At 38.3% G+C, this 12,500-nt stretch overlaps 1 protein-coding gene across 1 annotated transcript in view; it reads left to right on the top strand.

Annotated features, from left to right (window-relative positions):
- Positions 1-12,500, top strand: part of LOC129835653 (type II inositol 3,4-bisphosphate 4-phosphatase-like) — a 63,244-nt gene that overhangs the window by 42,846 nt on the left and 7,898 nt on the right. Inside the window, exons 13-14 of the mRNA XM_055901374.1 lie at positions 1,331-1,469; positions 1,873-2,147. Coding sequence (XP_055757349.1) covers positions 1,331-1,469; positions 1,873-2,147 — 414 coding nt within the window. The remainder of the gene's footprint in view (positions 1-1,330; positions 1,470-1,872; positions 2,148-12,500) is intronic.

Raw genomic sequence — 12,500 nt, 5'->3', positions numbered from 1 at the left:
GGACTAACGTTGTGTGTGTGTGTTTAGGACAGGGTGTGGACTAACGTTGTGTGTGTGTGTTTAGGACAGGGTGTGGACTAACGTTGTGTGTGTGTGTTTAGGACAGGGTGTGGACTAACGTTGTGTGTGTGTTTAGGACAGGGTGTGGACTAACGTTGTGTGTGTGTGTTGGACAGGGTGTGGACTAATGTTGTGTGTGTGTTTAGGACAGGGTGTGGACTAACGTTGTGTGTGTGTGTTTAGGACAGGGTGTGGACTAACGTTGTGTGTGTGTGTTTAGGACAGGGTGTGGACTAAGGTTGTGTCTGTCTTTAGGACAGGGTGTGGACTAACGTTGTGTGTGTGTTTAGGACAGGGTGTGGACTAAGGTTGTGTGTGTGTGTGTGTTTAGGACAGGGTGTGGACTAACGTTGTGTGTGTGTGTTTAGGACAGGGTGTGGACTAACGTTGTGTGTTTGTGTTTAGGACAGGGTGTGGACTAACGTTGTGTGTGTGTGTTTAGGACAGGGTGTGGACTAACGTTGTGTGTGTGTGTGTTTAGGACAGGGTGTGGACTAACGTTGTGTGTGTGTGTTTAGGACAGGGTGTGGACTAACGTTGTGTGTGTGTGTTTAGGACAGGGTGTGGGCTAACGTTGTGTGTGTGTGTTGGACAGGGTGTGGACTAACGTTGTGTGTGTGTGTGTTTAGGACAGGGTCTGGACTAACGTTGTGTGTGTGTGTTTAGGACAGGGTGTGGACTAACGTTGTGTGTGTGTGTGTTTAGGACAGGGTGTGGACTAACGTTGTGTGTGTGTTTAGGACAGGGTGTGGACTAACGTTGTGTGTGTGTTTAGGACAGGGTGTGGACTAACGTTGTGTGTGTGTGTGTTTAGGACAGGGTGTGGACTAACGTTGTGTGTGTGTGTGTTTAGGACAGGGTGTGGACTAACGTTGTGTGTGTGTGTGTTTAGGACAGGGTGTGGACTAACGTTGTGTGTGTGTGTGTTTAGGACAGGGTGTGGACTAACGTTGTGTGTGTGTGTTTAGGACAGGGTGTGGACTAACGTTGTGTGTGTGTGTGTGTGTTTAGGACAGGGTGTGGACTAACGTTGTGTGTGTGTGTGTTTAGGACAGGGTTTGGGCTAACGTTGTGTGTGTGTGTTTAGGACAGGGTGTGGGCTAACGTTGTGTCTGTCTTTAGGACAGGGTGTGGACTAACGTTGTGTGTGTGTTTAGGACAGGGTGTGGACTAACGTTGTGTGTGTGTGTTTAGGACAGGGTGTGGACTAACGTTGTGTGTGTGTGTGTTTAGGACAGGGTGTGGACTAACGTTGTGTGTGTGTGTTTAGGACAGGGTGTGGGCTAACGTTGCTATGAGTCTGAACTGCATCATCGCCATGGTGGACCGGCTACAGGAGAGGGAGAACAGGAAACAGGAAGTGACCTCACAGACACAGAATGATGTCACCACCACCAAGCACAACACTGGTACTTACCCAAACTGTAGCAATACTTCAGAAATACATTCTTCCTTCCTTGGTTCCTACATGCTTCCTTCCTTGGTTCCTACATCCTTCCTTCCTTGGTTCCTACATCCTTCCTTCCTTGGTTCCTACATCCTTCCTTCCTTGGTTCCTACATCCTTCCTTCCTTGGTTCCTACATCCTTCCTTACTTGGTTCCTAAACCCTTCCTTCCTTGGTTCCTACATCCTTCCGTCCTTGGTTCCTTAAGAACAGATCTATAAGTGAATTTAAAGGTTACTATATCTTCAATCAATCCGACCGATTCAGATCGGGGAGTATATTTTTTATTAAGTCCCTGAAAATCATTCATTACGTAGATAATTGAATGGATTTGAAGTATAATCCTCTCTCTCTTCCCCCTTCCAGACCCTTCCCGCTCTCCTTGGCAGGCCTCTCTCGCCCATCTTCCAGACCCGTCCCGCGCTCCTTGGCAGGCCTCTCTCGCCCCTCTTCCAGACCCGTCCCCCTCTCCGTGGCAAGAACAACTCCTCCCTCTAGTTGTGACTCTGAAGGAGTGTGTGTGTGACGCGGTGGAGGGGGCCCGGTGTGCTATGACCTTCGTCCTCCTACAGGGGGCAGCAGCATCAGCCTGCCACGGCCAGGCCCTGACACACAGACGAGATGCTGTCTTCAGCCAGGCAGTGAGTAGTGTGGTGGTGGGGGCTCTTTTATAGTTGATAACATGTGGTCATGTTTGGTTAGATCGCTAACATGTGGTCATGTTTGGTTATATCTCTAACATGTGGTCATGTTTGGTTATATCTCTAACATGTGGTTATATCTCTAACATGTGGTTATATCTCTAACATGTGGTCATGTTTGGTTAGATCGCTAACATGTGGTCATGTTTGGTTAGATCTCTAACATGTGGTCATGTTTGGTTAGATCTCTAACATGTGGTCATGTTTGGTTATATCTCTAACATGTGGTCATGTTTGGTTATATCTCTAACATGTGGTTGTATCTCTAATATGTGGTCATGTTTGGTTAGATCGCTAACATGTGGTCATGTTTGGTTATATCTCTAACATGTGGTCATGTTTGGTTATATCTCTAACATGTGGTTATATCTCTAACATGTGGTTATATCTCTAACATGTGGTCATGTTTGGTTAGATTGCTAACATGTGGTCATGTTTGGTTAGATCTCTAACATGTGGTCATGTTTGGTTAGATCTCTAACATGTGGTCATGTTTGGTTATATCTCTAACATGTGGTCATGTTTGGTTATATCTCTAACATGTGGTTATATCTCTAACATGTGGTTATATCTCTAACATGTGGTCATGTTTGGTTAGATCTCTAACATGTGGTCATGTTTGGTTATATCTCTAACATGTGGTCATGTTTGGTTATATCTCTAACATGTGGTCATGTTTGGTTAGATCTCTGACATGTGGTCATGTTTGGTTATATCTCTAACATGTGGTCATGTTTGGTTGTATCTCTAACATGTGGTCATGTTTGGTTATATCTCTGACATGTGGTCATGTTTGGTTATATCTCTAACATGTGGTCATGTTTGGTTAGAAATCTGACATGTGGTCATGTTTGGTTGTATCTCTAACATGTGGTCATGTTTGGTTAGATCTCTGACATGTTTGGTTATATCTCTAACATGTGGTCATGTTTGGTTATATCTCTAACATGTGGTCATGTTTGGTTATATCTCTAACATGTTTGGTTATATCTCTAACATGTGGTTGTATCTCTAATATGTGGTCATGTTTGGTTAGATCTCTAATATGTGGTCACGTTTGGTTATATCTCTGACATGTGGTCATGTTTGGTTATATCTCTAACATGTGGTCATGTTTGGTTATATCTCTAACATGTTTGGTTATATCTCTAACATGTGGTTGTATCTCTAATATGTGGTCATGTTTGGTTATATCTCTAACATGTGGTCATGTTTGGTTAGATCTCTGATATGTGGTCATGTTTGGTTGTATCTCTAACATGTGGTTATATCTCTAACATGTGGTCATGTTTGGTTAGATCTCTGACATGTTTGGTTATATCTCTAACATGTGGTCATGTTTGGTTAGATCTCTAACATGTGGTCATGTTTGGTTAGATCTCTAACATGTGGTCATGTTTGGTTAGATCTCTAACATGTGGTCATGTTTGGTTAGATCTCTAACATGTGGTCATGTTTGGTTGTATCTCTAACATGTGGTCATGTTTGGTTAGATCTCTGACATGTTTGGTTAGATCTCTAACATGTGGTCATGTTTGGTTATATCTCTAACATGTGGTCATGTTTGGTTATATCTCTAACATGTGGTCATGTTTGGTTAGATCTCTGACATGTTTGGTTAGATCTCTAACATGTGGTCATGTTTGGTTATATCTCTAACATGTGGTCATGTTTGGTTAGATCTCTAACATGTGGTCATGTTTGGTTAGATCTCTAACATGTGGTCATGTTTGGTTAAATCTCTAACATGTGGTCATGTTTGGTTAAATCTCTAACATGTGGTCATGTTTGGTTATATCTCTAACATGTGGTCATGTTTGGTTATATCTCTAACATGTTTGGTTATATCTTTGACATGTGATTATGTTTGGTTATATCTCTAACATGTGGTCATGTTTGGTTAGATCGCTAACATGTGGTCATGTTTGGTTATACCTCTGACATGTGGTCATGTTTGGTTAGATCTCTAACATGTGGTCATGTTTGGTTAGATCTCTAACATGTGGTCATGTTTGGTTAGATCTCTAACATGTGGTCATGTTTGGTTAGATCTCTAACATGTTTGGTTATATCTCTGACTAGTGGTCATGTTTGGTTATATCTCTAACATGTGGTCATGTTTGGTTATATCTCTAATATGTGGTCATGTTTGGTTATATCTCTAACATGTGGTCATGTTTGGTTATATCTCTAACATGTGGTCATGTTTGGTTATATCTCTAACATGTGGTCATGTTTGGTTATATCTCTAATATGTGGTCATGTTTGATTATATCTCTAATATGTGGTCATGTTTGGTTAGATCTCTGACATGTTTGGTTATATCTCTAACATGTGGTCATGTTTGGTTATATCTCTAACATGTGGTCATGTTTGGTTAGATCTCTAACATGTGGTCATGTTTGGTTAGATCTCTGACATGTGGTCATGTTTGGTTAGATCTCTAACATGTGGTCATGTTTGGTTAGATCTCTAACATGTGGTCATGTTTGGTTAGATCTCTAACATGTGGTCATGTTTGGTTAGATCTCTAACATGTGGTCATGTTTGGTTATATCTCTAATATGTGGTCATGTTTGGTTATATCTCTGACATGTGGTCATGTTTGGTTAGATCTCTAACATGTGGTCATGTTTGGTTGTATCTCTAACATGTGGTCATGTTTGGTTAGATCTCTGACATGTTTGGTTAGATCTCTAACATGTGGTCATGTTTGGTTATATCTCTAACATGTGGTCATGTTTGGTTATATCTCTAACATGTGGTCATGTTTGGTTAGATCTCTGACATTATTGGTTAGATCTCTAACATGTGGTCATGTTTGGTTATATCTCTAACATGTGGTCATGTTTGGTTAGATCTCTGACATGTGGTCATGTTTGGTTATATCTCTAACATGTGGTCATGTTTGGTTATATCTCTAACATGTTTGGTTAGATCTCTAACATGTGGTCATGTTTGGTTAGATCGCTAACATGTGGTCATGTTTGGTTAGATCGCTAACATGTGGTCATGTTTGGTTATATCGCTAACATGTGGTCATGTTTGGTTAGATCGCTAACATGTGGTCATGTTTGGTTATATCTCTAACATGTGGTCATGTTTGGTTATATCTCTAACATGTGGTTATATCTCTAACATGTGGTTATATCTCTAACATGTGGTCATGTTTGGTTAGATTGCTAACATGTGGTCATGTTTGGTTAGATCGCTAACATGTGGTCATGTTTGGTTAGATCTCTAACATGTGGTCATGTTTGGTTAGATCTCTAACATGTGGTCATGTTTGGTTATATCTCTAACATGTGGTTATATCTCTAACATGTGGTTATATCTCTAACATGTGGTCATGTTTGGTTAGATCTCTAACATGTGGTCATGTTTGGTTATATCTCTAACATGTGGTCATGTTTGGTTATATCTCTAACATGTGGTCATGTTTGGTTAGATCTCTGACATGTGGTCATGTTTGGTTATATCTCTAACATGTGGTCATGTTTGGTTGTATCTCTAACATGTGGTCATTTTTGGTTATATCTCTGACATGTGGTCATGTTTGGTTATATCTCTAACATGTGGTCATGTTTGGTTAGATCTCTGACATGTGGTCATGTTTGGTTGTATCTCTAACATGTGGTCATGTTTGGTTATATCTCTGACATGTGGTCATGTTTGGTTATATCTCTAACATGTGGTCATGTTTGGTTAGATCTCTGACATGTGGTCATGTTTGGTTGTATCTCTAACATGTGGTCATGTTTGGTTAGATCTCTGACATGTTTGGTTATATCTCTAACATGTGGTCATGTTTGGTTATATCTCTAACATGTGGTCATGTTTGGTTATATCTCTAACATGTTTGGTTAGATCTCTAACATGTGGTTGTATCTCTAATATGTGGTCATGTTTGGTTAGATCTCTAATATGTGGTCACGTTTGGTTATATCTCTGACATGTGGTCATGTTTGGTTATATCTCTAACATGTGGTCATGTTTGGTTATATCTCTAACATGTTTGGTTATATCTCTAACATGTGGTTGTATCTCTAATATGTGGTCATGTTTGGTTATATCTCTAACATGTGGTCATGTTTGGTTAGATCTCTGATATGTGGTCATGTTTGGTTGTATCTCTAACATGTGGTTATATCTCTAACATGTGGTCATGTTTGGTTAGATCTCTAACATGTGGTCATGTTTGGTTAGATCTCTAACATGTGGTCATGTTTGGTTAGATCTCTAACATGTGGTCATGTTTGGTTAGATCTCTAACATGTGGTCATGTTTGGTTAGATCTCTAACATGTGGTCATGTTTGGTTGTATCTCTAACATGTGGTCATGTTTGGTTAGATCTCTGACATGTTTGGTTAGATCTCTAACATGTGGTCATGTTTGGTTATATCTCTAACATGTGGTCATGTTTGGTTATATCTCTAACATGTGGTCATGTTTGGTTAGATCTCTGACATGTTTGGTTAGATCTCTAACATGTGGTCATGTTTGGTCATATCTCTAACATGTGGTCATGTTTGGTTAGATCTCTAACATGTGGTCATGTTTGGTTAGATCTCTAACATGTGGTCATGTTTGGTTAAATCTCTAACATGTGGTCATGTTTGGTTAAATCTCTAACATGTGGTCATGTTTGGTTATATCTCTAACATGTGGTCATGTTTGGTTATATCTCTAACATGTTTGGTTATATCTTTGACATGTGATTATGTTTGGTTAGATCTCTAACATGTTTGGTTATATCTCTAACATGTGGTTATATCTCTAACATGTGGTCATGTTTGGTTATATCTCTAACATGTGGTCATGTTTGGTTAGATCGCTAACATGTGGTCATGTTTGGTTATACCTCTGACATGTGGTCATGTTTGGTTAGATCTCTAACATGTGGTCATGTTTGGTTAGATCTCTAACATGTGGTCATGTTTGGTTAGATCTCTAACATGTGGTCATGTTTGGTTAGATCTCTAACATGTTTGGTTATATCTCTGACATGTGGTCATGTTTGGTTATATCTCTAACATGTGGTCATGTTTGGTTATATCTCTAATATGTGGTCATGTTTGGTTATATCTCTAACATGTGGTCATGTTTGGTTATATCTCTAACATGTGGTCATGTTTGGTTATATCTCTAACATGTGGTCATGTTTGGTTATATCTCTAATATGTGGTCATGTTTGATTATATCTCTAATATGTGGTCATGTTTGGTTAGATCTCTGACATGTTTGGTTATATCTCTAACATGTGGTCATGTTTGGTTATATCTCTAACATGTGGTCATGTTTGGTTAGATCTCTAACATGTGGTCATGTTTGGTTAGATCTCTGACATGTGGTCATGTTTGGTTAGATCTCTAACATGTGGTCATGTTTGGTTAGATCTCTAACATGTGGTCATGTTTGGTTAGATCTCTAACATGTGGTCATGTTTGGTTAGATCTCTAACATGTGGTCATGTTTGGTTATATCTCTAATATGTGGTCATGTTTGGTTATATCTCTGACATGTGGTCATGTTTGGTTAGATCTCTAACATGTGGTCATGTTTGGTTGTATCTCTAACATGTGGTCATGTTTGGTTAGATCTCTGACATGTTTGGTTAGATCTCTAACATGTGGTCATGTTTGGTTATATCTCTAACATGTGGTCATGTTTGGTTAGATCTCTGACATTATTGGTTAGATCTCTAACATGTGGTCATGTTTGGTTATATCTCTAACATGTGGTCATGTTTGGTTAGATCTCTGACATGTGGTCATGTTTGGTTATATCTCTAACATGTGGTCATGTTTGGTTATATCTCTAACATGTTTGGTTAGATCTCTAACATGTGGTCATGTTTGGTTAGATCGCTAACATGTGGTCATGTTTGGTTAGATCGCTAACATGTGGTCATGTTTGGTTAGATCGCTAACATGTGGTCATGTTTGGTTAGATCGCTAACATGTGGTCATGTTTGGTTATATCTCTAACATGTGGTCATGTTTGGTTATATCTCTAACATGTGGTTATATCTCTAACATGTGGTTATATCTCTAACATGTGGTCATGTTTGGTTAGATTGCTAACATGTGGTCATGTTTGGTTAGATCTCTAACATGTGGTCATGTTTGGTTAGATCTCTAACATGTGGTCATGTTTGGTTATATCTCTAACATGTGGTCATGTTTGGTTATATCTCTAACATGTGGTTATATCTCTAACATGTGGTTATATCTCTAACATGTGGTCATGTTTGGTTAGATCTCTAACATGTGGTCATGTTTGGTTATATCTCTAACATGTGGTCATGTTTGGTTATATCTCTAACATGTGGTCATGTTTGGTTAGATCTCTGACATGTGGTCATGTTTGGTTATATCTCTAACATGTGGTCATGTTTGGTTGTATCTCTAACATGTGGTCATTTTTGGTTATATCTCTGACATGTGGTCATGTTTGGTTATATCTCTAACATGTGGTCATGTTTGGTTAGATCTCTGACATGTGGTCATGTTTGGTTGTATCTCTAACATGTGGTCATGTTTGGTTAGATCTCTGACATGTTTGGTTATATCTCTAACATGTGGTCATGTTTGGTTATATCTCTAACATGTGGTCATGTTTGGTTATATCTCTAACATGTTTGGTTATATCTCTAACATGTGGTTGTATCTCTAATATGTGGTCATGTTTGGTTAGATCTCTAATATGTGGTCACGTTTGGTTATATCTCTGACATGTGGTCATGTTTGGTTATATCTCTAACATGTGGTCATGTTTGGTTATATCTCTAACATGTTTGGTTATATCTCTAACATGTGGTTGTATCTCTAATATGTGGTCATGTTTGGTTATATCTCTAACATGTGGTCATGTTTGGTTAGATCTCTGATATGTGGTCATGTTTGGTTGTATCTCTAACATGTGGTCATGTTTGGTTAGATCTCTGACATGTTTGGTTATATCTCTAACATGTGGTCATGTTTGGTTAGATCTCTAACATGTGGTCATGTTTGGTTAGATCTCTAACATGTGGTCATGTTTGGTTAGATCTCTAACATGTGGTCATGTTTGGTTAGATCTCTAACATGTGGTCATGTTTGGTTGTATCTCTAACATGTGGTCATGTTTGGTTAGATCTCTGACATGTTTGGTTAGATCTCTAACATGTGGTCATGTTTGGTTATATCTCTAACATGTGGTCATGTTTGGTTATATCTCTAACATGTGGTCATGTTTGGTTAGATCTCTGACATGTTTGGTTAGATCTCTAACATGTGGTCATGTTTTGTTATATCTCTAACATGTGGTCATGTTTGGTTAGATCTCTAACATGTGGTCATGTTTGGTTAGATCTCTAACATGTGGTCATGTTTGGTTAAATCTCTAACATGTGGTCATGTTTGGTTAAATCTCTAACATGTGGTCATGTTTGGTTATATCTCTAACATGTGGTCATGTTTGGTTATATCTCTAACATGTTTGGTTATATCTTTGACATGTGATTATGTTTGGTTAGATCTCTAACATGTTTGGTTATATCTCTAACATGTGGTTATATCTCTAACATGTGGTCATGTTTGGTTATATCTCTAACATGTGGTCATGTTTGGTTAGATCGCTAACATGTGGTCATGTTTGGTTATACCTCTGACATGTGGTCATGTTTGGTTAGATCTCTAACATGTGGTCATGTTTGGTTAGATCTCTAACATGTGGTCATGTTTGGTTAGATCTCTAACATGTGGTCATGTTTGGTTAGATCTCTAACATGTTTGGTTATATCTCTGACATGTGGTCATGTTTGGTTATATCTCTAACATGTGGTCATGTTTGGTTATATCTCTAATATGTGGTCATGTTTGGTTATATCTCTAACATGTGGTCATGTTTGGTTATATCTCTAACATGTGGTCATGTTTGGTTATATCTCTAACATGTGGTCATGTTTGGTTATATCTCTAATATGTGGTCATGTTTGATTATATCTCTAATATGTGGTCATGTTTGGTTAGATCTCTGACATGTTTGGTTATATCTCTAACATGTGGTCATGTTTGGTTATATCTCTAACATGTGGTCATGTTTGGTTAGATCTCTAACATGTGGTCATGTTTGGTTAGATCTCTGACATGTGGTCATGTTTGGTTAGATCTCTAACATGTGGTCATGTTTGGTTAGATCTCTAACATGTGGTCATGTTTGGTTAGATCTCTAACATGTGGTCATGTTTGGTTAGATCTCTAACATGTGGTCATGTTTGGTTATATCTCTAATATGTGGTCATGTTTGGTTATATCTCTGACATGTGGTCATGTTTGGTTAGATCTCTAACATGTGGTCATGTTTGGTTGTATCTCTAACATGTGGTCATGTTTGGTTAGATCTCTGACATGTTTGGTTAGATCTCTAACATGTGGTCATGTTTGGTTATATCTCTAACATGTGGTCATGTTTGGTTATATCTCTAACATGTGGTCATGTTTGGTTAGATCTCTGACATTATTGGTTAGATCTCTAACATGTGGTCATGTTTGGTTATATCTCTAACATGTGGTCATGTTTGGTTAGATCTCTGACATGTGGTCATGTTTGGTTATATCTCTAACATGTGGTCATGTTTGGTTATATCTCTAACATGTTTGGTTAGATCTCTAACATGTGGTCATGTTTGGTTAGATCGCTAACATGTGGTCATGTTTGGTTAGATCGCTAACATGTGGTCATGTTTGGTTAGATCGCTAACATGTGGTCATGTTTGGTTAGATCGCTAACATGTGGTCATGTTTGGTTAGATCGCTAACATGTGGTCATGTTTGGTTATATCTCTAATATGTGGTCATGTTTGGTTGTATCTCTAACATGTGGTCATGTTTGGTTAGATCTCTAACATGTGGTCATGTTTGGTTAGATCTCTGACATGTTTGGTTAGATCTCTAACATGTGGTCATGTTTGGTTTGATCGCTAACATGTGGTCATGTTTGGTTATATCTCTAACATGTGGTCATGTTTGGTTATATCTCTAACATGTGGTCATGTTTGGTTATATCTCTAAAATGTGGTCATGTTTGGTTATATCTCTAACATGTGGTCATGTTTGGTTATATCTCTAACATGTGGTCATGTTTGGTTATATCTCTAACATGTGGTCATGTTTGGTTATATCTCTAACATGTGGTCATGTTTGGTTAGATCTCTAACATGTGGTCATGTTTGGTTAGATCTCTAACATGTGGTCATGTTTGGTTAGATCTCTAACATGTGGTCATGTTTGGTTAGATCTCTAACATGTGGTCATGTTTGGTTATATCTCTGACATGTGGTCATGTTTGGTTAAATCTCTAACATGTGGTCATGTTTGGTTAGATCTCTAACATGTTTGGTTTTATCTCTAACATGTGGTCATGTTTGGTTAGATCTCTAACATGTTTGGTTATATCTTTGACATGTGATTATGTTTGGTTAGATCTCTAACATGTTTGGTTATACCTCTGACATGTGATCATGTTTGGTTAGATCTCTAACATGTTTGGTTAGATCTCTAACATGTTTGGTTAGATCTCTAACATGTTTGGTTAGATCTCTAACATGTTTGGTTAGATCTCTAACATGTGGTCATATTTGGTTAGATCTCTAACATGTGGTCATGTTTGGTTAAATCTCTAACATGTGGTCATGTTTGGTTATATCTCTAACATGTGGTCATGTTTGGTTATATCTCTAACATGTTTGGTTATATCTTTGACATGTGATTATGTTTGGTTATATCTCTAACATGTTTGGTTTTATCTCTAACATGTGGTCATGTTTGGTTAGATCTCTAACATGTTTGGTTATATCTTTGACATGTGATTATGTTTGGTTAGATCTCTAACATGTTTGGTTATACCTCTGACATGTGGTCATGTTTGGTTATATCTCTAACATGTGGTCAGGTTTGGTTAGATCTCTAATATGTGGTCATGTTTGGTTATATCTCTAACATGTGGTTATATCTCTAACATGTGGTCATGTTTGGTTATATCTCTAACATGTGGTCATGTTTGGTTAGATCGCTAACATGTGGTCATGTTTGGTTATACCTCTGACATGTGGTCATGTTTGGTTAGATCTCTAACATGTGGTCATATTTGGTTATATCTCTAATATGTGGTCATGTTTGGTTAGATATCTGACATGTTTGGTTATATCTCTAACATGTGGTCATGTTTGGTTATATCTCTAACATGTGGTCATGTTTGGTTATATCTCTAACATGTGGTCATGTTTGGTTATATCTCTAACATGTGGTCAT

The sequence above is a fragment of the Salvelinus fontinalis genome, chromosome 36, assembly GCF_029448725.1.
Source record: "Salvelinus fontinalis isolate EN_2023a chromosome 36, ASM2944872v1, whole genome shotgun sequence".
Taxonomy (NCBI): Eukaryota; Metazoa; Chordata; class Actinopteri; order Salmoniformes; family Salmonidae; genus Salvelinus; species Salvelinus fontinalis.
This window is presented reverse-complemented; position numbering and strand designations above follow the sequence as displayed.